Source organism: Alosa alosa, chromosome 14 (assembly GCF_017589495.1).
Source record: "Alosa alosa isolate M-15738 ecotype Scorff River chromosome 14, AALO_Geno_1.1, whole genome shotgun sequence".
In the NCBI taxonomy this organism is placed as follows: Eukaryota; Metazoa; Chordata; class Actinopteri; order Clupeiformes; family Clupeidae; genus Alosa; species Alosa alosa.
In genome coordinates this window covers 33014044-33041581 of record NC_063202.1, presented here as the reverse complement: position 1 = coordinate 33041581, position 27538 = coordinate 33014044, and the positions used below count along the sequence as shown (strand labels likewise).

At 39.2% G+C, this 27538-nt stretch overlaps 1 protein-coding gene across 1 annotated transcript in view; it reads left to right on the top strand.

Annotated features, from left to right (window-relative positions):
• Positions 1-27538, top strand: part of vps13c (vacuolar protein sorting 13 homolog C) — a 382259-nt gene that overhangs the window by 296143 nt on the left and 58578 nt on the right. The window contains 6 exon segments of the mRNA XM_048262721.1: positions 1621-1765; positions 4069-4209; positions 8515-8596; positions 11508-11577; positions 11687-11798; positions 11881-11988. Of these exon segments, the coding sequence (XP_048118678.1) occupies positions 1621-1765; positions 4069-4209; positions 8515-8596; positions 11508-11577; positions 11687-11798; positions 11881-11988 (658 nt within the window).

The window sequence follows — 27538 nt, the reverse complement described above, 5'->3', positions numbered from 1 at the left end:
TGCAAACATCCTTTTATCGTAAGAATAGGACATTCTGCTGTTCTATGTGAAAAACTAAGCAGGACAGTAGCCTAGGCTATAGTCAAAAGACAGGGGTGTCCAAAATAATATAAATATGTCATTGTATCAAGTAACGTGTTGAATTGATATTTGGAGTTTAGAGAGGTTTGATGTCATCATAAATTCACTGAAAGTTCATGAGAATATTAAAATACTAGAAGGTCTTATTAGGCTATTGTAGGCTGCTACTTGCTGGTGCTCCTGCTTTATTAGTAGCCTATGTTCCCACCCTCTGTTTCCAATATAAGATACACCAGTTTGCTGGTATATCTAGTAGGTTAACGACTCTGCATTTGCAAGTTCCAAATATATGGATGGATTATCGCTTGATAGAAAACAGAACGACCTCAAAGCCTATGACTCGGCACCGAAACTAAAATCAGGTAGGCAATAGGTTGTGTAATTTCTCTTTGAACTATTTAATCTTAGTCCACTCTCTTCCATTCATATAGTAAGTGCTTAATTTGGAAAATAGTAGGTGCATGAGAACATGCAGCAGTGCGCTCAAAAGTGTCTTCACTTATTCTGAAACAGCCTGGGCTACAAAACCCATGCATAGACAATGTTCTATTCTATTCTATTCTTTGAAAAAGTATTCAGAGCAGATGCGCAACAATATTGAGATTGTAAATGCCTCTATGCCTGCTGCAACATGCTATAAACCATTTAGTTGCTAATGCAAATAACAGTCTAGCCCAAAACTACTCAAATTTTGCTCCCAAACGAGCAAGTTTGATCCTGTTATCAACCATAAATAGACCTTAGGTTGTTTTTTCTTTGAAGTATCCCTTTAACCTTGGCGTGACTCTGCCCACAATGCTCATGCACTGTCGGCAAAATACACTCTCAAACTCGCAACCCATGTTTCTACTGAAATGGTACAAACATCAGAATTCTAAAGATGTTTAATTATGAAGTGGTTTTGGTTAAACTAGTGCTACACAACATAACAAATATTGGTTACACTTTACTTGACAGCATCGACATAAGAGTGAAATGACACTCTCATGAACGTGTCATAAACAAGTCATAAACGTTTATGACATAACGTTTCTGTTATTAAGTGACATTCGGTTTTTGTCATAAGAAGTTAGGATTAGGGGTAGATTTAGGGGTAGGGTTAAGATTAAGGTGAGAGGTTAGGATTAGGGTTAGGGTTCATGTGTCATGACAGTGTCATGTGTTCATGACAGTGTCATATCACTCTTATGTCGATACTGTCAAGTAAAGTGTTACCCAATTATTTGTTGTGTGAAAGTAATACTTTTGATGTTCTGAACAAAGCTATTCTTTATGTGAGTTTATAATTTAGCATCCTAATGGCATCTGAAAAATCTGAACATCACACTGTCCAGTCATAATCAGATGAGAGTTAAATGCAAAATGAGACTATTGTGTCATACCAAATAACTTGAGTGCTCATTTAAAATGCACATTTCAAAAGCCAGCAGACACTAGGAAAGGAAGTGTTACAGACACTTCCTTTCCCAGTGTCTGCTGTTCTTTTGAAATGTGAAATGTGCCTAAATGTTTCTCTGTGATTTTTTATGTTTACTGCAGTTCAGGAGTGGTGTGGGAGATGAAGCCAAAGAACCGATGGAAGTCATTCAACCATAAAAACATAAGCTTACTTGAGAAAGCATATCAAAATTACCTCTCATCAGCTAAAGAGCCTTGCTGGGTGAAAGTAGAAAGCAATTTAGAGGTAAGGACAACCACAATGAATACCCTAGCAACACCCTAGCGACATCCTAGCAACCACTTTGCATGCACTGGTATTTCCTTCAGGAAAAGCTTGTGTAGTTAATTTCTGAAAAGTATAAATTGCACAAAAGAGAAAAATACTTTTCGGGAGTTTCAATGTAAAGCGGTTTAAGTTAACACAGAAAATCCTGGAAGAAAAAGAAGCCACTGAATAACAGTAAAATGCATTGCTCCACATGCACAGTAAAAAGAAATAGAAACCACTGGATACCATGTATGCACTGTAATACTACAACCCCAAATCAGAAAAAGTTGGGACGTTGTGTAAAATGCAAATAAAAACAGAATATCATATTATACAAAACTTGTAAACCCATATTTAGCAGTAAAGACAACATATTAGATGTTGAAAATATATTTTATGGAAAATGTATGTTCTTTTTTAATTTGATGCCAGCAACATGTTTCAAAAAAAGTTGGAACAGGGAATGTTTACCACTCTGCTGCTTCATCTCTTCATTTAACAAAATTTCTGTATATGTTTAGGAACTGAGGAGACCAGTTGCTAGAGTTTTGAGAATGAAATGTCCCATTACGCCCCGATATAGGATTTCAGTTGCCCAACAATATGGGGTGTTCTTAGTCATGTTTTACATGATGCACCTAATTTGACAAATTACTGCAGACAGGCCATTTAGCACCTGGACTCTTTCTCTATGAAGAAATACTGTTTAAATATGTGCAGAATTCAATCCGGCATTGTTTTCCTGAAATATGCAAGATTTTCCCTGGAATAGACATTGCCTGGATGGCAGTATATGTTGCTCAAAACGTGTATACATCATTCAGAATTGATTGTGCTTTGCCAAATGTACGAGATGCCCATGCTATAGACACTAATGATGCCACACCGTCATAGATTTTGGGTTTCGAACTGAGCACTAAACAAGTTGGATAGGTTGGATCTTTGGATAGGCCCTCTCCTCTTTAGCCCAGATGAGTCCATGATTTCCAAAAAGAATGGCAAATTTTGATTGGACTAACCACAGGACCTTTTTTCATGTTACAGTACCTCAGTCCATTATAAAAAAGCTCAGGCCCAGATAAGACCGTGGTATTTTATGTATCCTGTCTCAATACAATTTTGGCTGTTACAATTTTGGCTGCAGTTTTTGAATTGAGTATCAAACTGTGTACATAGACAATGGTTATCAAAGGTTTCCCTGATATTTGCAGATTATTACATTCTGTTTTTATTCACATTTTACACAACGTCCCAACTTTTTCTGTTTTGGGGTTGTAACACTCCTCCTCCTACTACTACTACTACTACTAATAATAATAATAATAATAGTAATTGCTTGGCATGCACTGTAATAATTTTAATGTTCCATATACTTTACATGGATGCATTAGTTTGGTTTAGTATCATATTTGACTTCATTGATAAGGTAGAAAGATTCATGAAAATAATAACACATTTAACGGTAAAGCAGCATGGAAACTTAAAGGGGAACTATGCCGGTTTTTCTTTACTTAATTTACCTTAATTTAACAACTTTGGAGTCATTGTGGAATGAATATAACTTTTTCTGGGGTGAATGGTGGCCGCCTTGCTTCCCCCTAGTGTCTGCGAGCGGGAAAAACAGCTTTGCAACTCTGTGCCTGCAGGCCGCCGGCCTCAGAGTCAGAAAGTCTCGCTGTCTCATGATGTAACAAATTGCTTTACTGCTCTACACTCATACACACCAGGCACCGGCTAGAACAAGGTAGTGATGGAGTTTCTCAGACATTCGTCATGGCAGAGCCAGCTAAAAGAAGCAGAAAGCGGGTAAACCGCTGTTGGAGGAACAAGGAAAGAGGAAACGGCAGACTGACTGAGGAGTGTCGTAAAAAATATACTCTGAAGCTGTAGGGGGAGCTCTGCAGATAAAACTGCGAGCAAAAAACAAGAAAATAGCGAAGAAATTGCCAAAACTGCATAGTTACACAAGCTAAAACAGCACTTATACAAGCTAAAACAGCACATTTAGCATTTATTAAAGGCTTACAGGCATGCTAACATGTATTATTTTGATAATGTAATGCTGTTGAACCTTTTTCTTTTTTCTTGGGATTGTTTTATATTTACTATTTTATAGTTAAATGACAGGTGTGTATCTGTCTTTCGCATATAATCTGTATTGCGTACTGTCTGTTAAAACATTTACTTAATGTGTGTACATAGTTGATTTGCAGTGAGATATGTAGCTAGCTGCCAATCATTTTACACCCAACTGATTTTCATGTAATTTTGTGGGAAAGGTCAATTTTGGAAAGTTACCAATGCAGATGCGTCAGCCTTACTTCTGTCCAATTCGGAGGAATTCCCTGGCCGGGATTCAAGTTGAATATAAACAGTCAAAACACCAGAGGAGTCTGAGGGCACAACTTCATTGGTTACAGGTAAAACACACATGCACTACAGAGTATAACAATAATTAATCATGTAGCTTAAGTCACACAGCATTGTGAAGTTAGCTCATAAAAGGAATTATAAGTAATGAAATTCTTTTGCTCAAGAGCCTGCTCAACTTTAAAGTTACTCTAAGTGACGTGACGCGGTTTCTAAGCTAAACCATTTTTTGGCACAAACACCAAACATCACCTCACCATCTGCTAGATACCTGTGCCCTGAATACACGGAGTAAAAAAACTGCGTTCTCTGGGGACAGTCCAGGCTCCAAAAATGGCAACAAAAACAACTTGGTCCAGCCTGGACCGCAAAAACTTAACAAGTTATTCCAGCCAAGTACCGACAATGCTCGTTTAGGAGAGTTTTAATTGCATGGAGGGAGGGGGGGTGGAGTAGCGAGCTAGATCTCTGTTCTGTTTGAACGTCAACAGAAGTGAACATGGCTTAGAGCACCTTTAAAGAATACATTAAAAGTAGTAATTAAAAAGGTATATTGTGTGTGTGTATGGGGGATATGCTGTGTGTTGTTTGGGTGGGAGAGGGATGATGAAATGAGGGATGATGAAATGGTGTGTGTGTGTGGGGGGTAATGGGGTAGGTGGGGAGGTGTACCTGTGTGTGTGTGTGGGGGTGTATGTTGTGTGTTTGGGTGGGGGAATGATGAAATGGTGTGTGTGTGTGGGGGGGAGGGTGGTGTGAGTGTATGGGGGGGGTTGGTTTGTGTGGGAGTAATCGGTTGTGTAGGCATCATCGGTTCTACCATTGATTTCAAAGTTCAAGATAGAGATGTAATTTTGATCAATTTTTCAACTTTTCAATCTAACCCCCTCTCTTTTTTTGTCTGTGGTATCTAGCCTAACATGGGCCCTTGAAATTAATAGGGGCTGTACTTCCTCACTCTCTCCAGGTACAGTGGTGTCCAAAAGTAAAGGAAGGGACCTAGGTAGTACCACTCTTACTTGTAACATTGTTGTCAGACTCTGTTGTCAGTGCTAACTAGCAAGCTAACTATCAGTGCTTATAGGTTGTTGCCCCCATTATTTACGGTATTATGGAATATCTGGAGCGAAAAAATGCCCCAGATGTATATGACTGAAAAGTGTGGATCTAAGTATTTAATTTATACTGTATAGCGCATTTTTCATGCACAGAGTGCAACACAAAGCGCTTCAGACACACACAGAGCATGCCAGATGGAGCGGCTAATTTCAGCTCCCAGGTCAAAGGTCACCAAATGTCTTGTGCATCCTCACAATGGTGTAATGAGTCCATTTACTAAGTTTGGTTTTGATATGAAAGCATTGCAGAGATACTAGCTCACTTCATGTTTGGTGGCTTCACAGCCAAATTCAATTGGCTGTTAATAGGGCAAACGCTTTAGTCAATGGCTCCAGGAAGTAATGCGGTGGTAAGGCATGATCTGAAGATGGTCTGTGCCAAATTTTTGTCCAAAGAAAGCTTTTTAATGTTTGGCGGAAAATCTAATATTTTGATTCCAACGGTACCTCAACTTTGAAAATTAGCCTAGTGAGTCAAAAGTGACGTCCATGAACACACATCCAACTTTGACCAGTTGTTGGCGCTAGAGCACTTGCGGTGCCGTTATAAAACTTGGTGAAAAGAATCATGGGACTGTTTCCAATCAGTGTGCCCAATTTCACAAAAACGTTCTATGGGCTGCTTGTGATACTGCCCGGGGCAGACCACTGTTTTGGGATTGTGCAAACGGGTTGGAAGTGTTCGAGCAGGATGGAAGGACAGGTCACAGTAGCAACTGATGTTGGAAAGGGGTTTTTATTTCCCACGAGGCAAAATATTAACAAACAAAATAAGTAAGACAGCAGTTTAGTCCAGTACTTTCCACAACACGGTAACATACCACCACAGCCTCACAAACAGCTGTTACTTTCTCTCCTCATATCACAAACTGACTGCTTCATATAGGTACTCTCACCCATAATGCAACATTTGGGAGAAAATCAACTATAGGTAACACATCTTAATTTTCTGGCAAATCAATTAAGTGATTTTGGCACCAATGGCTCCCCATAACATTTCCCCATCTACAACAGTTTGTTTTCTATAGCAATGCAGGCAACACAGAATTAGATAACGGATGACAACACATACTGATACACATACACACGAAAAACAGAATACTTGATCTCCCCCACACCATTTCCCATGACCCAAACAGTCCTTTAAATAGTACTGGCGCATAGTGCACTCTTGTTTGACCATCACGAATGCGGAAGACGGCGAGAGAAACGCAACAGTGAAAGAAAGTGTCGGTATCAGTAAGTGAGTATGTACTGTATGTTACAGAACAGCAATGGGATCCTACATTGTAGCAAACGGGGAGATGGAACACAGAAGTTTTAATCAGTAACATTGTGTGTGTGCGTGTGTGTATGTATGCGAAGGGGAGATGCGACCAGCGCGCTATTTGCGGATATCAGTGAATGAATGAATGAATGAATGAATGAATGAATGAATGAACGAACAGTGTTTCATAGTTCAGGGAGGTGCGTAGTAGACCTGGGAGAACACGGAGGTGAGACAGAAAAAAAAGAACGCCCGGTCTTTTCCACACTGCTATAGACTCCAATGGCAGAGGAAAGATGTGTAATAATAATAAGAAAAGATAGAAACACATTGGGTCAAAAATAAGTCCACGGGCAGTGGTCACTTGCCATTTAACACACATCATTATGTAGAGCACACAATGAAGGCCATTGTGTCCATGTTTCAGAGAAGGAGTGCCATCCACTGTATTGATGTTGCGGCAGCAAAAGCATCAGTGCATAGCGCCTCTGATTATCCCTGCTGCCCGGCAATCTACAAAAGCATAGAGCATCCTTCATGAGGGTTACATTTGTTTGCGGTTTTGGAGAGCCTTATGAGACAACATACGAAAAAAAGTTGAGAAGAAATGTTTTGTGAACTTTCCTCCAGGAGAATGGTTGACAAGCCTTGACAGACTTGTCTGACGTAACATCCGGCAAATGCATTCTACCTAGAGTGTGTCCAAGGCTTTTGGATGTGTCCTATTTGCTTCCAGTTATAAGACACCATGGCCACTGTAGATATTGGAGACACGTCAACTGAGCTCAAACTCCTATCCTGCTTCTCTGAAATCACTGGTGTGGGGAATATTTTATGGTTCATTCATTCATTCATGTTAACACAAACTTACTCAACGTAGAAAGTGATAAGAATTTCTGGGTACAGTCCAAGTGTACTTTAAGGCATAAAACACATTAGCATTGCAATAAATATTCACTAAACACTTACCTTGTGCCTCTTCGGAAGGAGCTAAATCAGATCATTCTTTATTTAATTATAGTGGATGGAATCCACTATCTTGAAATCTCCTGGCTTCTTCTTCTTATAACCTTTTCTTTTTACATTTTCAAGAATGAATACGACTCTAACCGCTTAACGTACAGACATGTTGAAATAACTGTTGTGTAGGTCTGGAGTTGGACAAAAACTTTTTTCAAAGTTTAGATTTTTTGAGAAATAGGGGATTAAAAAGGTTAAAAAGCTCATTTTCCCCCCATAGACTTGAATGGAGGCTGTGATGTCATAATGGCCTAAAGCCAGCTGTGCTCGTTAAGCTCCCAGTGCAATTCCCATATCTCATGCTTTGCGCATTATATCTCCAGAACGGCTTGACGCATATGCTTCAAATTTGGTACAAGTGTTTGTATGGACTCAAAGATGAAGTGAGTTGGAGGTCAAAGGTCAAGTCCATGAATATTCTGAGCGCGATATCTCAAGAATGCCTTGACATACATGCCTGAAATTTGGTATGAGTGTTTGTATGGGCTCAAAGATGAAGTGAATTGATGTTGGTGGTCAAATGTCAAGGTCAAAAACACCTTGAGTGTTATATCTTAAGAACGCCTTGACACACAAGGTTTTTTTGGTACAAGGGTTTGTATGAACCCAAAGATTAAGTGAACCAACATTTAAGCCAGCAGCTTTCCATCCACTACTGTAATTCCTCCAGCATTACATTTCTAGTTTCAGTATGTTCACATCTATAATAAAATAATATATATGTTCTGTTAAGTAGCTCACGGTAGGAACTCAAGCCAGGTATGCAATAGTAATAACACAATTAAAAAAACAAAAAAAAACAAGAATCAAATCGAACCATGACTTAATAATCGAACATTAAATTGAAGTAAAGTGACACCCATACTAAGCCACTATTGCTAAAACAGCTGGAAGTTGTATAATTAATTATATGATGGTAAAATAATTACAAAGGACTGTTATGGTTGCAGGTGGATAACCAGCTCCCTGGTGCCATTTTCCCTGTAGTCTTCCATCCTGTGCCACCACCGAAGTCGTTGGCACTGGACTCAGGTAAACCCTTTACAGAAGAACAAACACTTCTTCCTAGTGAATATTTGTTTTATTTTGCAAACATGTAGTGTAAACAGTGTTGGTTTTATCTTATATGGTGTCCTGTATAAACCTCCCTATTAATCAATGAATAATTCATCGCTAAAAGGCAGTCTTGGGTTCAAAGTGACCACAATCAATTGTAGATGATGTTAATGGCTTCACATAGACAGTGTACAACCCTGAGAGAAACAGTTTACTTTGATATCACTGAAGCGGTTAAAAGAGAAATCCCCCCTCACCTCCCCCCGCCCTTGCCTGTCTCGACCTACCTGGGATGATACTAGGCCGCTGTATGTCAGACGAATATTGGAGTGTGCGAAGACTAGCTTGGTGAAGAAATCTAAATTTGGTAAGACCAGTCAGTCGATGAATCGTAGTGGAGGGATCTATTCGTCAAGAACCCCGCCCCAACAGTGAAAACAACAGTGAAAACAGGGAAGAAGTGGAATCCACAACAAGCAGTTAAACATACAAAAGACTCACTGCAGCACAGGGATATTGTTGGACAGAGTGGAAGAGTAGAGTTTGGTCTTGATGCCAGTTAGAAAGCATGGGTAGGGTAAAGCACAGTCTTGTATGCAAGCAACAAGAGAAAGAATGATCCACAGCAATGTCTGAGACAAAAAAGGACAATGAATAAACTCGCATCATGTTGTGAAGAGGAAGATCAGCTGGAGAAAGCCATGGATGCTTGGATGCTGTCCACATGATATAAATTGCTTGATGTTCTCCAAACTTCACCCAACCTCAGTCAATGGGTGAGTAAAGACAGAAGCTGCAGAGTCAATGTTGCTACAGCTGAGGACATAATGAAGGTTTAAAATCACTGGCATGTTTTTCTGAGAACAAACGAGTTGAGGTTAACTCCTTGCTAGTCAGGGTTATAAATTAGCACCCGCCAACCCGCCAAATGCGGGTTAAAATTTATTGTTGTGTGTTAATAAAAACTTACCAGCCAGTTTGGCCAGTGATGCATGAGGCATTACGTGCATGATACATACATACATATGCTCTGTTCTCGGTCATATATCCCCCCCTGGCAGTACTTCCTACATTTCCCATGACCACTGTGCCGTAATGCTCTGTGATGCCGTTTCATACGCCCATTGGCTGCGCACAGTTTGCAGTGAAACCAGCGCGAGAGACTGAAACGAATAGAGCGTCTACCAGAAAACTCAAGGAATTAGAAGAATGAACGAAGCCAGAGCAGGGAGCATAGACTGAAAAAGGAGGGAGTTAGCCAGTAAAGTAAAGTAAAAACAGACAGTACATAACACATGTACATAACACAAATACATAACACGTTACGAAATATTAACACAATTAACTCATTGTGTTTACCTATTTCCTTTGTGGGGGCTGATGTCATGTAGCGGAGGCCGCAAAACCTGAAGCAGCTAGATCATTTATTTTATTGTCTATGGAGTTAGCTGAAGATGGAGAGGAACGTGAGGAGCTTGTATAGGCGAAAATGATCAGTTTTAAAAAGTTGCCTGATCAGGCAAAAAAATTCTGAATAATTGTCCGTTTATGTATAGTTTGTCAACTGCCAAGACTGTACGTATATTGTTTTTCCGTTGTTCCTTTAGTATGGGGTAGAGAGCTTTCCTTCGTTTGTTTATTTCCCGTGGGTATTGGTCGTTCATTCCGAAATTGGTGTTCTTGAGTAGTTTTCCTTTACTTTTGAGAAGTTCCTTGCTGGTATCCTGGTTCCTTATTATTATTGAGCTTCATGAAATATATTGCGCTCTGAAATAACAAACCTTTTGCCAGGCTGGGGCCTCATTAGGGGGGAGGGTGCCGACAACAGTGTCATTGCAGTTTCCTCTCATAGAATTGCCCCGCCTGCCCAGTTGCGACAGCTCTGTTCGCACGGAGTGGACTGAGTCTGGAGCATCAAGAGCCATTCACAGATGTGTCCAGGAAATGGGCTACAAGTTTGACATTCCTAGCATCAAGCCACTCTTTAATCAGAGATAACATTAGAAGCGTCTTATCTTGGCTAAGGAGAAAAACAACTGGACTGTTGCTTAGTGGTCCACAGTCCTATTTTCACATGAAAATAAATGTTGCATTTAATTTGGAAATCAAGGTCCCAAGAATCTGGAGAAAGAGTGAAGAGGCACAGCATCCACATTTCTTGAAGTCCATGTGAAGTTTCCACAGTCAGTGAATATTTGCGGTGCCATGTCATCTGCTGGTGTTGGGCCACTGAGATTTATAGAGTCAATGCAGCCGTCTGCCAGGAGATTTTAGCACTTCATGCTTCTGTCTGCTGACAAGCTTCATGGAGACGCGGATTTCCTTTTCCAGCAGGACTAGTAACTGGTTGGCTGACCATGGTATTACTGTGCTTGATTGGCCAGCCAACTCGCCTGACTTGAATGGGGTATTGTCAAGAAAAAAATGAGACACCAGATTCAAGAATACAGATGAACTTAAGGCCACTATTAAAGCAACATGGGCTTCCATAATACCTCAGCAGTGGCACAGACATATTGCCTCCATGCCACATTGCATTGATGCAGTCATTCATGCAAAAGAAGTATTGAGTGCATACATTTAGTTTTTCAGATTAGTCAGGTTAGTTAATCACTTTTCAGAATGTTGACATTATAAACTCTTCATTTCATTTTTTTAAGATACTGGATTTTGATTTCCATGAACTGTTAAGTCCTAATCATCAAGACCAAAACCAAAAAAGGCTTTACATATTTCATTTTATGTATAATGAATTAAGAAAATATGATGGTTTCACTTTTTGAAATGAACAATGGTAAAAAATTTAACTTTTAAATGAATTTTGATTATTTGCACCTGCAGAGTGGAATATTCACTATTCCTTTGTGTTTTCTTTGATTTGCCCTAGAGCCAAAAGCATTCATTGATGCCAGCGTTATCATCAGATTTAATGAGCACAGCCAAGTCATGCAGTTCAAGTGAGTCTTCTTGTCATTCCATGACCTCTCTCTATCTCTCTCTCATACACTCACTCACTTATACAATAACAGCTGAATAAATAAATATAATTTACATCAATAATTGCAGGTACTTCATGGCACTTGTACAGGAGATGGCAGTGAGGCTTGATCAGGGTTTCTTAGGAGCACTCATCTCTCTGTTTACTCCCTCTGTTGACAACCAATTCAGTAAAAAGCAGGTAGGTATGACTCCCGTATGTGGATGTTTGTATACTGTGTTTGCATGATTTGCCTAAAATGTATTTGTATTTTCAACCACAGCTCATTGTGAAGGATTTAGACACACTGCAGGAGCAGTTGATGGAGACATCTAGAACAGACAGTTCAGGCCTCAGCTTCTTTGAACATTTTCATATCTCCCCTATAAAAGTAAGTTTAATTTACTCTCTGTAACAGTTCACTGTAACACTGTCAATACTGATAAAACGGACAATAATAAAATAATAATGATAATTTTAGCATCAAATAACAAGTTGCGTTTGAGTTTAACCAAACCATCCAAAATGAATATGGCAACACCTCCGTAAACATGGACCCTAAAATTCTGTTTTTACACTGCAAAAACTGCTTATCTAACCAAGGGTTATTAATCGTATGTGTTCTTATATATACAGTCGTGTGCATACGTTTAGGCACCCATGCTAAAGTTGACTAAAAAGAGGAATAAAAAAATAATATTTTGAAAATTGATCTTAATGCCTTAACACTTTGAATGCCATGCTGTTTTCAGAAGATTTGGCCCAGAGTGCCAGCAATGTAGATCACTGTTGACGATTGTAGAGTCACAGCATTCTATGTTAAGGCTATGGACACATACTGTGACTCACTTGAAAGGTGAGACTTTAAGCTCTCAGTTGTGTGTTAATAAAAACTCAGCTCCCGTTTATTTCTACATGCCTCTGTTCCTGAAAATCCCAAGCTAAACAGTGGCTAGTTTTCATCAAAATCCCTGTTTTTTTCTCGAAATGGAGATATAGCATCTTTTATGAAAGAAGTGTTGCCTGTAAAGTTTCTGGGAATTGACCTAGCGAGACTGCCACCTAGTGATAAACCCACGAAAATAAATGGCCTGGTTTTGACCTGACGTGCATGCGTCACTGATTCGACCCAAAGCGGCAACCATCAAAAGCAGAGTTATGATAAAATGTCCAAGATAAAGAGTTTTCGATCATCATCTATTTCAGTTCTATTCATCATAGAGTTCCCAAAATCACACATAAGGGGCCATATCATCCACTCAAGCGCAATTGACTTTGTATACTGCCGCTTTTGTGTTTCCTATTTTGCATTCAGCGCATATTGGAATTTTCCTTCCACAGGCACACGTTTAAATTAGGGAATGCAATTGCGCCCACGTTCCCTGTTGATATTTTGCAGAAAACAATTCCGCCACAGACCAGGAACATCCTGGTCTAAAGTCAGTGGCGCAAATTCAGATGCTATTTTAAGGGTGCATGCATGGCCACAGGCCTGCAGGAATGAATGTTATGCGCACAGATCTACAGACACCCCCGTGCACACACGGAAACATTCAGCCTTGATAATATTTGTCTGTTTCCCAGTTTTCTTTGTGCATTGGTCACCTAAAAGTAGCCTATATAGTACAACATCTACATGCAATGTCTTTACAACAACAACGCCTAATTACGACCTATTCATTTGGACAACTTTATACAGCCCTATAAAGGCTAAAGTTACCTTTTAGTTTTGTTCCAATTTTCCGTTGTATGGCTTTAAACAGTGTGTGCGCTTTAACATCAGCCTAAGCATTATTCCAGCTGCGCTAAGGTTTTGACAAGCACCACAAGTTAGCCTACCTTATTGTTGCCCATCTGAAATAACTCCGAGCTTTGCTTTGTTCCCTCCATCCTTCCAACCATACAGTAGATAGTAAAAGAAAGCAGCAAGTAGCCTTGGCTACAATTTCTGTAGTTGCTGCGTCCATGCATTGTTATTCTCTCTCCTGCTCAAACAAAAATTGTGTGTGCATTAAGTTATGATAACGTGTTTACAAACTCTACTTTACAGAAAATATTGTAAATAGTCTACTGTCATGCAGTTAATGGGATACTGTGTAGAGTTGAAAAGTTAGGTCAACTTGGTGTGAATACACACAGAGGAAATTGTTTCTCGTTGTTGAGTTGCCTGATGGTAAGGTGCGGCCGTAGTACACCTGCAGACGCGCTTCCTTAACCGCATGTGCTGCACACAGTGTTGGCAACTATTTCAAATGGAAAGTAGCTAAAGCCAGCTCCAAAAGTCGCTAAATGACGCTAGATGACGTCACACGCGAATTTGCATATTGATTACGTCACGTCGTGCCCCAAAAAAAAAGGTGATTGCCCTTTAATTCTCCTTTACTCCGGTTTGCTTTTCTCCTACTCATATAGGCAACTTTAACCTAATTTAAATATATTTGATTTAATATACTTGTACATTAATTGATACACTTTACTTTCTGTATTTTGCCGCAGCCTACACCAGAATGAGCATCAGGTGGCTGAAAAGCAATCATTTCCAACCTATTCACTGCTGCATCTGCTTCGCCGCAAATTTCGATTGGCTGTTACAGGCCAATGCTTCTGTCAATTGTTCCAGAAAGCAATGCACTCATCAGGCATGCTCTGAAGATGGTCTCTGCCAATTTTGGTGAGGATCAGCCTGAAATCTGTGACCTGCGAAAACTTTTTTGTGTTTTTTATTAAATCCAATATGGCGGCCGAATCAATTACGATGACATCACAAGTTGATGTGGGTCGGCTTAAGGACCTCCAACAGTATTACCAGACATGACTAGTGCATTTTAATTCTAAACACAACAGCAGCTACAGGCCAAAAGGCATGTTTCTTAATTGCAGCGCCCCCTAGAGGTCAAAGGTCACCATATTTTTTGCGCGTCCCCCTGATTGGGTCCTGAGTACAGGCACTAAGTTTGGCTTTGATACATGCAAGGGTTGCTGAGATATGAGCTCACTTCCTGTTTGGCGGCTTTGCCGCAAATTTCGATTGGATATTACGGGTGAACGGTTTTAGTTCCGGAGACAAAACACCACAACTTTTGTGAGGCTTGGTCTGAAGATCATGTGTGTCAAGTTTGGTGACGATCGGACAAAATTTGTGACCTGTGAAAAATTAGTTTTACTTTCACTAAAATCCATCATGGCGGAAGTTGATGTCATAGGGTGCGTTGAACTCTGCTTGGTCCAAGGATTCCAAAGATACCTCATTTTTAAAAATCGGGCCAACGGGTCAGAAGTTACGTGCGTGAACGCACGTCCAACTTTGGCCTGTTGGTGGCACTAGAGCGCTCGAGGTGCCAACTTGACACTTGGTGAAATTAATCATGGGACTGTGCCTAATTACTGTGCCAAATTTCATAACTTTTTACCAGACGGTTCTATGGGCTGCCATTGACTTCAGTGACAGAAGCGTTATAATAATAGGGAAGAAAACATAGAAACACAATGGGTGCCTTCGCAGCTTCGCTGCTTGGCCCCCAAAAAACGAAGATAAAAAAAAAACTGAGAAAAGATATGTACTGGGGACAAACACTGACTAGGTTTGTGAGATCTTGAGTTTGTTTTTGCAAGATCTTGAGTTTGTTTTGTGAAATCTCGAGTTTCTTTTGCGAGATGTTGACTTTCTTTTGCGAGATCTCGAGTTTGTTTTGCGAGATCTCACAAATCCATCAATGCATATGAGAACCACTAGATGTTCCAGAGAGCTTTAGCCACTGAAATTAGGTTGCAGTTCCTTATTCTGCCATCTGTGTTGGTTTGAGGTTGCGTTCCACACTGACTGACAAGCCAACACCAAGTCAGGGTGCGATTTGTGAAAAATTCTGAGGGGGGATGCGTCGTCGCTCCTCCACATCACTCCATCCTAAGCCTCGATTTCAATTGTCAATTATAGCAATATGAAGTTTTGTTTCGTTTTCTTTAACTTATTTAGCTGAATTCTCCAGTGCAGTGAACAAGCCGCTGCATTCTGCAGTGAGTCAAGACCAGAAGTTAACGTTACCACACACGCACAGTGATTGTCTTTTGATTTTAGACAGGGCCGGTTCTACGTTATTCTGGGCCGGGGAGCAACATGCACGCACGCACGCCCACGACCGCGACAGCCATATGGCCTAGGTATACACACGCAGCACAGATGAGCACAGGCTACCAGGAGAAACATCAATCAATTCAGATCAATTAGTTGAAATAATATAGATCAACCATACAATTGCAAGCAACCATGCCACAGCGTTAAGCCTTAACGTTAAGTCAAGAACCATAGGCTTACCTTCTTTGCGTTCTCTCCCTCCTTTTTTATATTTTCTATCCTCTGTTTATGTTCTTTTTTTCTGGCTACCAAATTTGTTTAACGCAGCTACTACTCCCCACGGGGGAGGGGGAACTTTTGATAAAAATAAATCGTTATCAGCCAATAGGGAAACTGCCAGAAACGACAGCAACAACGCTTTAAGCTGGTAAGTGAGACACAGCAATTAATGCACTTAATGCAGAATCACCACAGAAATCGTTTATTTGATTATTTATTTTTCTGTTGAGCTGTTAGATAGAACATCTACTTGTAATAAAATGGGCTAACTACATAGGCCAGTCATTCCTTTTATAATCATGGGGCAACGCTTTGGGCAAATTTGCGATGTAATTCACTAATGAAACAGGCATGAGAGGGGAGATTTTCTGACGTTTCAACAACTAAACAAAGTTTGCCATCGTTCCAAGAAGTTTTTTTTCTCACACTTTGTGCTGCTGCAGTCAGCCTGGGTAAACCGAAGGATAACGCAAAGAGAAAAAAAAAATAACCAGACACATGAAAAAGTCGCCATATTTGTTGTCATTTTTCTAGATAAGCTTTTCAGTTGCCACAGATGGGCAAAAGTTGCTAAATCTAGCGACAAAGTTTTGCTCCTCTCATCTATACGGACACAGTTGTTCCCATTTCTGCAAACCAAACATAATTCCAAGGAAAAATATTAGCCTACCACATGAGGGAAATCATGGTGGTGTCCATTAACATGTGAAAAAATAGGCATAAATATAACATACACATTTCCACAAATCACGGATGTGTTGATGACATAAATTAGGAAATATTAGAGGACTTAAGGAGACGTGATGCTGAACTGCATGCCGATGCCATTTAACCCAAATTCCCCAGCAGCAGCATGAGAGGAGAGCTGATCTGACAGAAGGGGTGCATCATCTATAGTGAGGTAATGTTAGATTACATTGCAAAAATATCACCATGCATTCATAACCTTATGATTTAGTGAGAGTGATCCCAAAACATCGGAAACTATGTCTTTGTGACATTTCTGTATTACATTTTGTCAAGAAGAAAAATCAATAGCAAACTGTTCCCAACGGAACAGTCCTTATAGTGCTGTGAACCGCTCCTGGCTGTGCCTGGCAAATCCGCCATCATAATAGCAATCTGCTGTGGAACAAGCGCGCCTGTTAAAGGGAATGTGAGATGACGCTCTGACTGGTTTATTGCATGTTATGCCCAAACCACACCCATGAGTAATGTAGCTACTTAAGACCACCCCATTTTAGATTTGCGTCGGGCGCAACAGTCATTTATCCCACCAGTAAAATAGCAACAGCGCCCAAGATCCGCCCGCAAAGTTACTTACACTTTGCATTTGATCCTTGCGTTTCAGATCGTTAAGATAGCGCCCAAGGGCAACTCTAGCCATCATGCGAGAAATTCCCGCACACATTTTACAGCGCTGTCTGATAACGTTAATCTAATAATGGCTATTGACTGGACGGAGCAACTCTGACTTCAATTGAACGTAGCCCCATGCAGAGACACACACAGGACCACTTTGCGGGTGCCTCTCTCTCTCTCTCTCTCAGTAGGATTTGTCACCACTTAAGTCAAATGATAGCCTAGGTGCTTCTGCATCAACCGCTATCGACAGGAAAGGAAAACAAAAGTTTAGGGATTAGGAACAGTCAGGAATTTTGCAAACACAGAAGCATGACAGCCTATAATGCGAGAGAACAGGGATCGTTCTCCATTTGAGGAACGTTATAATTGATTGCGGACGTGAACAGACAGATACAGACACGGAGCGCATAGTAGGCCTACTTTCACTTTCTAGTGTGCGCATTCATTACATGAAAGATCATTTGTAGCAAAACAGCGATCAAATATTACATATATGTGACCCTGCCTGTGATAACCCAGCTAAAGTCGTTTTTTTATGTTGCGTATTTTTTTACATCAGATCATTCTACACAGTAGAAAATGTGAAATGTGAAAATTTTCAAGATATACCTAATATTGATTGAGTTAGGCCAATTTAAATATTTGGAGAATTCCGAGCTCTGAATTTTAGGTTTTTGAGAAATTCCTATTTGAAAATAAGTAAGCAGTGAGACTGTGTCAGACAGACAGTGTCCAAACACCGAATTGTTTCAAGAGGTAGCATGCATGACATGTCCTTAAAATAGGTTGGTTAGATTCACAACAAGATAATCTTCAAGAAAGAAATCAGTTCTCCTGAAATGTCCATTGTGATACGAAGCAATCCATTGAGAAATCCAAATCCGGCTTAAGTCGCAACTTTCCTGGCATATACGGAAGCAGTGGCGCTGCATACGGTCAGTCAATGTCTAAACACCGAATTGTTTCAAGAGGTAGCATGCATGATACGTCCTTAAATAGGTTGGTTAGACTCATAACAAGTTAATCTTCAAGAAAAAAAATCAGTTCTCCTGAAATGTCCGTTTTGATACGAAGCAATCCATTGAGAAATCCATACCTGGCTTAAGTCGAAACTTTCCTGCCATACTGAAAACAGAGCTAGGTGATGCGCATTGATATTATGGTCTGGATTAACTTTCTAATGGGGGAAAAAAGAAGTTCCTGAACTGAATGTTTTACGCCAACATTAAACTCACAGCCGATTGAAAATGTGATATTGTGGAACTAACTTCCGGTTATTCTCGGGGGAAAATGTAATCGTAACATCAATTAAAGTGTTAATTTTAATATCCATCATGTCAGAAAAGATCATTTAAATACTACATTAGTATCTAAGCCATCATTTACAAGTATAAAAAAATATCCCATATTTTTGTCATTTTTTATGACTAGGACTACTTAACACGCTTTATCTCAAAATAAGATCTGGCGACTTTAGCCGGGTTCTCATGGGCAGGGTCACATACAGTATGGCAGTGAGTTTTGTTTTCAAATGTTTTCATGCATGTCTATATAACGGGTGAGGAATGGAGACAGACTATCGTAAATCCTCAAATTATGCCTGGGGTCTTTTATTTAGACTGCGCAAAGCACAGCACCTTTATTTGGGGCAGGCTTGTATTCGAGGCAGCTAGGCCTTTATTTCTTACGTGGTGCATTATAGATAGATAGATAGTAGGGGTGTAACGGTACACAGAAGTCACGGTTAGGTTCATACCTCGGTTCGGACATCACGGCTCGGTACAAGTTCAGTACAATAGAGGGAAAAGCAAAACAAAAATGCAGAAAGCATTTTTTTTTGTACATGTCTCAGGCTGTACCACCTAGTGTCATACAGTCTCTTCCCTGAGCTATCTGCAACAGCCTGAAGTGTGTAAGATGTAGGCTAAACAGTACAATAAGTACCCAGACTCCATCTGTAACTTATTAACAAAATAAGATAATCAGCTATAAAACTGAAAATAGGCCTACAGCATCTCTTATTTCTGAAAGTGCAAATTACATAGAAAAATGATTTTTAAAAATCCACTTAAGCAAGACCTTCAACATCTGCATGTGTTTAGTTGTATGTGGAAGGGTCTACAATTTGCCTCAATATTTTTTTTATTGTGTGTAAAGTAATAATCTAGCCTACTAACTGTGAAAATCACTATTTTGCCTTTTTTAAAAAATGAAATTGCTCCTTTCATTTCATAAACAGACTACAACTAGAAGTCACATGACTTTGCCCTTTGACGTTAACTCACCGTAGCATGGTTTGTTTATTAGCCTGGTTAGCGTTACTTTATTTTACTGTCTATGCACCTAACACTACCAGCTCCTCATGTGAGAAGTTACAAGTTACCCCAACATAAAGGTAATTACCACTTGCTGATTTACATAGCTTTCTGTCATTCTTAAATCATTTAATTTAAGCCATAGGTTTTGGCCCTATTTGTATGTGTATCCAAAGGCTGCTGAAGCGCGGGGAAGTTTTTTCCCTCGCTTCAGTGATTGGTAGCCTACATCATCTGGGTGATGGCTTCAATATGTGTAGCATTTTTCCACTCACATACCTAACCACGCCCGACACACAGTTTCATCTTATCCACCACTCTTTCGCCTGTACTAACGTTACTGTAACTGAAGTTCTCAAACTTGCGATATTAAAGAGACCAGCGGATCCTCTACCTCTTGTGGGTCTAACCTTAGTGCTGCTAATGACTGATGGACTCGACCGACGACCTGAAAAAAAAAACATAGGCGCCAATCAGAGCTTCAGAGCTAAGGCGAGGCTACAGATTAGCGTTAGGTGTCGCTAAAGAACTCCCGTAACTCTCGCTACTTAACAGTAATTGCGCATGGCATTAATTAATTTTTAATTAATAAAATAAGTTTTATACCGTGTATTCTCCGTGTAAATTCATGCACTGAACCGTGACGCCCGTACCGTTTCGGTTCAATACGAATACATGAACCGTTACACCCCTAATAGATAGATAGATACTTTATTGATCCCCAAGGGGAAATTCAAGAATATGTTATTGTTATATTTTAACACAATATTTTATTGTGAGACATAGGCCTACTTTTCGTTTGGAGCGGCATACCGGTAGGCTATCAAAATCAGAAGATGTTCAATTTGGGATTAAATTTACGTTTGGACTGTTTGATTATATTGCTTAATATCGGGACTGATGACCACTGAAATCTGTGGGGTGTTAGATGGTTCGCTATTAAGTTTCATGTAGTTGAAAGAGTGTCGGGATTTCCATCCGCTTATTGCGAGATTGCGCTTTCATTCATTCATGGAACGTGTGCTGTGCAGTATTGGAAATCTTATTCCGTATAGCCAAAGAGGTCTACGATAGCCTAAATTGAGTTATTTTTTTAATTATGCATGATTTACTTTTTTATAGAATTTGTAGGCTGATGCCTGGCAGCAACAATTGTGTTTAAATGTAGGTTACTGCTTCAGCCTCTGGCAAGCTCAGAAGGGGGCGGCAAGTGACTGGTAGCTTGAGAGCGACGTGTTGGAGACTCATAGTGTAGGACAATGACTTTTCATTGGCAACAATATTAAACCTTAATATAAAATATTAAGAGGTCTTTTATGAGTTAAATCAAAACAAAATTAGTACTGGCCATTATTTGTCCGAATCTGAGGCCCGGCTATAAATAGAATCCCGGCCATAATTTGAGGATTTAGGTATGCACGTGTGTTTCAGGCATAGTGCAAGCACTAATCTCTGACTGATAGTGCACAGAACTTGAGCATTTGAGAGCGCTCTATCGCGGCTGTATACGTAATGTTTCATGTAGGGTTCATGTCAGTTAATATAAATTAACATTTAAAAACATGTTCAATTATATATTTTTTCATATATAAGTCGCACCTGACTATAAGTCGCAGGACCAGCCAAACTATGAAAAAAAATGTGACTTATAATCCAGAAAATATGGTACTAAAATGTAACTATAATTATGCACCTTGTATTTTAATGAACATTTATTTATTTCCGATACATTATTTATTCACATAAAGTGGTGCATTTGGATCATTTTCCAAAAGATGATTTTTTTTTATTCCTCTTTTTAGTCAACTTTATCATGGGTGCCTAAACTTATGCACACCACTGTGTATATATATATATATATATATATATATATCAAAAAATCTACTTGGTATTGTTTTTAGTATAAAGAGATTTACCTAACTTTTACTTTCTCGTAAAATCATTTGACTTAATTTAATAAGAGTTTGACTTTTTTTAAACTGGCAAATATGGCTGACAGTGTGTTAAGCATTTTTTTGGTTAGATTAAATTTTTTGCAGTGCAATCATATTGATAGCCCAACCTTATTAAAATGCCTCATGTAACCACCTCAACTGATCAGATTTGTCCGGATCCTATTAACTTTTCAATCGGATTGAGAGAGGTGATGTACTTCTTTTTATAATCTAAATGTTGAAATACATTTCTTCTTTCTGTGCATGTGCCATATGTGGGTAAAGCACAGTGACGTAAACAAATGAGTTTCCAAGCTGGACAAAATTGAGGCGAATATGAACAAACAGAAGTCTGTAGACTTGAGAAAGCTTGTTGAATGACTCAGTCGTTGTACATCTCGTAACAAGTTATTCAAGCAGGTGTTTGACACGATATGGGTAAACAGAAAATTTCTTATATGGCTCTGGACATGTAAACGTGAACACTGATCAGTTTATTTAGCGTTCATTTGGAATCTCTAATCAGAATGATTTCAATCAGATTGAGAAAGAATTGTTCACGCACTGCAAAAAATAAAAGATTAAGTGTTATATTATTCTTTTATTAAGATTTTAAAAATCGATTTTGACTTAATTTAAAGGGGTAGTTCGGAATTTTGGACATAGGACCTCATATCCAATATTTATATTTATCAGTGGAGACCGTTTTCAACACGTTTCATCTAGTCCTTCTAGTTGCAGAGTTCGCTGTTGCTAGGCTAGCGCAACTCAACTGTACATGGTTAGCCTGCCACTAAAACAGCACTCCACTGTACACTGAGGCAAATAAATCATCACGCCAGACTATCGATGTAAATGTCTGTGTTGATAGAATTGTATCTGTATTTGCATTCACATATTTTTAACAGAAATCCGGATTTTGAGGCAGGAATGATTGTTTGCCATCACTCTGGCCCTGTCCTCACTTTTTTTGAAAGATTGAGGTCTGGACTGGCTTTTCAACCAGGATGACCTGGTGACCTTATCAAAGTAAATGGTAACACTAAATCAAGGGGCTAAATTAAGATTCTGGAGGAAAAGATCAGGCAGTGTGCCGAGAGACCTCCCCCAATAGACGGCATTGGACCATTAAACCACACAATGATCCAAAACAAACTTGCCAAACAAGGCAAGAAATTGTTGATAGAGAACAATAGCAATATTTTAGAGTGGCCCAGCCAGACTCCAGACCTCAGTCCGTCAATGACAGTGTCATGTTCAGTCAGAACAAGCATATTGAAAAAGAGAAAATCAACATTAAATCAATATTTGCCAGGGGTATTCTCATTTTGATCTTAACTGTATTGTTAACAAATCTTGTTCCATGTACCCTTTTTTGAATTTGAGACCCTGCCCCTCAAAAGGTCTCTGCCATGGCCCTGTTTAACAGACTTAACCCTCGTTGACCCTTAGAGGTGCCGCTGCAGTCTGTCAATAGGGTAGGGTTCAGGGATCACATTAGACTAAGTGAAGTGATCCATGTAGTAAAATCAACGTTGTCATTTTAAATACATTTTTACCACGTCCGGAATATGTCAAAAACGTAGTGTATGTATAGCTAATTTTGCTAGCTTATTTATAGCTAGCTATATATATCACACTGCAAAAAATAAAATCTAACCAACCATTTGGTATTATTTCACGTATGAAGACATACCTAGCTCTCTCTCGAAAGATAATTTTGTCTTAATGGAAGAAGACTTTGACTTATTTTAAGGATTTGGTGTCAACTGATCTTATCTTATCAATTTTATATTATAAAAATGTACTTCATGCACTGGCATAAATTTGCATGGTCTTAGGACAAATTTGCTGTCTTTTTCACATTCCGGTCACGGTAAAATGTACACATTTTTAAAATAACAATAACGTTAGGTCTACTTCATGGATCCAAAAACCATTTAGCTTAGCATGATCCCTGAACCCTCCCCTTTTGATAGACTTCAATTAAACAAGTGTAAGTCAATTAATAACACTTGGTTAGATAAGTAGCTTTTGCAATGTGTAAATCCAGCTGCTGACAGTTTCATTACAGTGCATGAAAATGCACTGTACTGTTCTTCCAAATCTTTTTATTATAGTGCATGAAAAAACACTATACTGTTCTTCCAAAATTTCTTATTAGAGTGCATGAAAATGCACTCTACTGTTATCCGATTTATTACAGTGCATGAAAATGCACTGTACTGTTCTTCCAAATCTTTTTATTACAGTGCATGAAAATGCACTGTACTGTTATTCCAAGGCTTTTTCTTCTTCTGATTATTCTTCTTCTTCTAACGCATTTAATGCAGCTTCAACCGCTTTTAACGAAAACTTCATTCAAACTGCGTTCGCTATGAGGGTCTTACTTAGGACATGGGGGCTTTGTATTTTTCATCTTTGTAACTTTTATACTTTTTAAACTATTAATTAAAAACTACTCAAAATTTCCCCATAGACTTAATATGGGCCTTTATGACATCACAGCAATTAGAATCTTTTGCCAGGTGGCCAACTGTCAGTTTCTCAGGCTTTAAGCATACAGTCTCATTCTATTAAGGTTTTGCACCTACGTCATAATGTCATGTGACCGTTTGTTTACAACTAGAGTGGTAGGCAAGAATGGTAGGCAAGGCACTGCAGAGAGTGGTAGGCAAGCCTACAACAGTCGGGTTGCATAGGCTACACATAGTTACAAATAGCTTCAAAATTGAAATTTTAATATCAAATATTGACTGGGATGCCGACCACTTGTGTAGGCCCTAACAATTGGTTTTACAATAAGAAGCAAAAGGGCTACGAATGACCGTTTAGCCTACCTATCCTCGTGGTTGTGGAGGATGATCATTAGCAGCTGTGAAGTCTTTTATTCTCAAGATAGCCTAATGGTGTAGCCTAATGTCTACGAAGACGTAGGCTAAAATACAAATCTACAGTCATCCAAAAATGAATTGCCAGAGATAGGCTATGAAGGGAAAAAGTGCAGCATTTTAAACATGGCAAGATTATTTTTACCGGAACAGTTTGTTCTAATTTGTCTCGTAAAATTAAATTGCTTGTGGACATCAATCACCTATCTTCTGTCCTTCTATTTCAAGTTATCATGAGTGTCATTTGATTATATAATCACAACAAATGCTAATAAATGAAAACAGAATAGGCTTATGTGCTATAGGCTAACGTTACAGGTCACAAGTCTACAGAGGCTAACTCCCGTATGTCAAAATAAACTGATTTGATCCTAATTGTTTAGCGATCACACACAACAACTTAACACAGCAACCTCAAACACCACTGTTGAACCTAGGCTACTGCTTCAGTCATGTAAGAAATAAGCAGTTTATGAATTATCTTTACCCGTTTAATCAAGTCCACATGACCAAAATAACAACATATTTAAAGGCTGAGCTAGCATAACAGCCTAACTAATAAAAGGTTTCATACAATTAATGAACTTTATCACTCACATTCTGAGTGGTTATATATCCATGCAGATCATCTTCGAATAAGCCATCGCTGTTATATGATATAATATGTTACAGGATACAACGCCATTAATGTTACATGATGCTGACTGACGCTGGCTATAACAGTAGCCTAGGCTACCGTTTTAACGTCTGCTGAGTCTGCCTACCAAAACCTGTCGCTGTTCAGTTGAAGTTAAATGCTCAAATATTGTTTGATTTTGTGTCAGCTTTCAGAAGGAAGACATGTTCCTTTCTGGTCAAATTTCACAGCTTCTAAGAAAGGCTATCGTCTTTGTGTAAACCGAGTTTTGAACAGAGAAAAAAAGTTAGGCTACCATTAAGCTACATGCAGGTTCTCCCATAACGTTATCGATACAGATCAATGCACCAAATCAGGGCGATTTTAGCAAAACAACGTTCCTGTGACAGGCTATCAAATATTGAACAATGGGATAACGTTTCATCGTCACCTTTATTGATGCCTGAAATGTTGACATTAATGAAATACAGAGATGTAGCCTACTGAGAGGCAGCTGCAGACAACGATGTTCAATGGGTTCAACTTGTCCCTTGCCTACCAGCTGGATGTAAACAAAGCTATAGAACCTAGAATACGTCACATGAAAAACGTTAATAAGACTACACATCATGTTAAACTGTTTCCTCTGTCCACAACTGTTTCAAAATAAAAGTCCTCACTACAATAATTCCCTATTAAATAATTTAACCATTTCAACTATCCACCTATTTAACTGTTCAGTCATTCCACCTATATTAAACCTCATCTCCCTAGCAAATAATTTAACCTTTTAAACTATCCACTTATTTAACTGGTCAGTCATTCCAACTATACTAAACCTTATCTACCTAGTTCAGACATTCCAACTATATTAAACCTCATCTACCTAGCAAATAATTTAACCTTTTCAACTATCCACCTATTTAACTGTTCAGTCATTCCAACTATATTAAACCTCATCTACCTTTCAAATAATTTAACCATTTAAACTATCCACCTATTTAACTGTTCAGGCATTCCAACTACATTAAACCTCACCTACCTCGCAAATAATTAACCATTTAAACCAGTGTTTTTCAACCTATTCACTTTTGACACTTAAGATGTCCCACGGCACACTAACATCCTGTGTGAAGAAAAAATAAACATACCATAGCCTAAAATTTTAAATAATACACAGATATGGCTTTATTATGGCTTCTATGCAGGACCTGCTCAATAAAACAAGCGTCCTCTGTTTCATTTGTAGGTGACTATATCTATAATTTAATTGTTGTTATGAACTGGATATGTGACGATTCTGTGAATACTGGATATGGGGGCCCAGTTGTACAATGCCTGCATACCACAAATAGTGCAATCATACAATCAATGAGGGCATGTGGTTATAAATTCTTTGATGCAACAGTTGCTTTTCTGGACCAGTGAGTGACATTTGGGTAATTTTCTGCGGCACACCTGATGATCTCTCACGGCACACTAGTGTGCCCCGGCACAGTGGTTGAAAAACATTGATTTAAACAATCCACCTATTTAACTGTTTAGTCATTCCAACTATTAAACCTCATCTACCTAGCAACCAATATAGCAACCACGTCAAATACCCTAGTAACAGCCTAGCAACCACTTCCACAGTGACATCCTAGCAACCAATGAGTTTAACCTAGCAACCAGCATAGCAACCACCACAACTAACCTAGCAACAGCCTAGAAACCACCTCAAGTACCCTAGCAACAGACTAGCAACCATGTCAAATACCCTAGCAACAGCCTAGCAACCACTTATACAGTTACAACCTAGCAACCAACATAGCAACCAATGAGTTTAACCTAGCAACCAGCATAGCAACCACCACAACTGACCTAGCAACAGCCTAGCAACCACCTCAAGTACCCTAGCAACAGCATAGCAACCATGTCAAATACCCTAGCAACATTCAAGCAACCACTTCCACAGTTACAACCAAGCAACCAATATAGCAACCAATGACTTTAACCTAGCAACCAGCATAGCAACCATCACAACTAACCTAGCAACAGCCTAGCAACCACCTCAAGTACCATAGCAACAGCCTAGTAACCATGTCAAATACCCTAGCAACAGCTTAGCAACCACTTCCACAGTTACAACCTAGCAACCAATATAGCAACCAATGAGTTTAACCTAGCAACCAGCATAGCAACCACCACAAGTACCCTAGCAACAGCATAACAACCACCATAACTACCCTAGCAACAGCCTAGCAATCATGTCAAATACCCTAGCAACAGCCTAGCAACCATGTCAAATACCCTAGCAACGGCCTAGCAACCACCACAACTTCAACCTAGCAACCACCATAGCAACCAAAAGGATTACCGAAGCAACCAGCATAGCAACCACTTAATTTGGCATAATAACCAACATATGTACCCTGGCAACACTATTGCAACTATATCTGCATTTGTTTTTACTCTGTATGATATTTT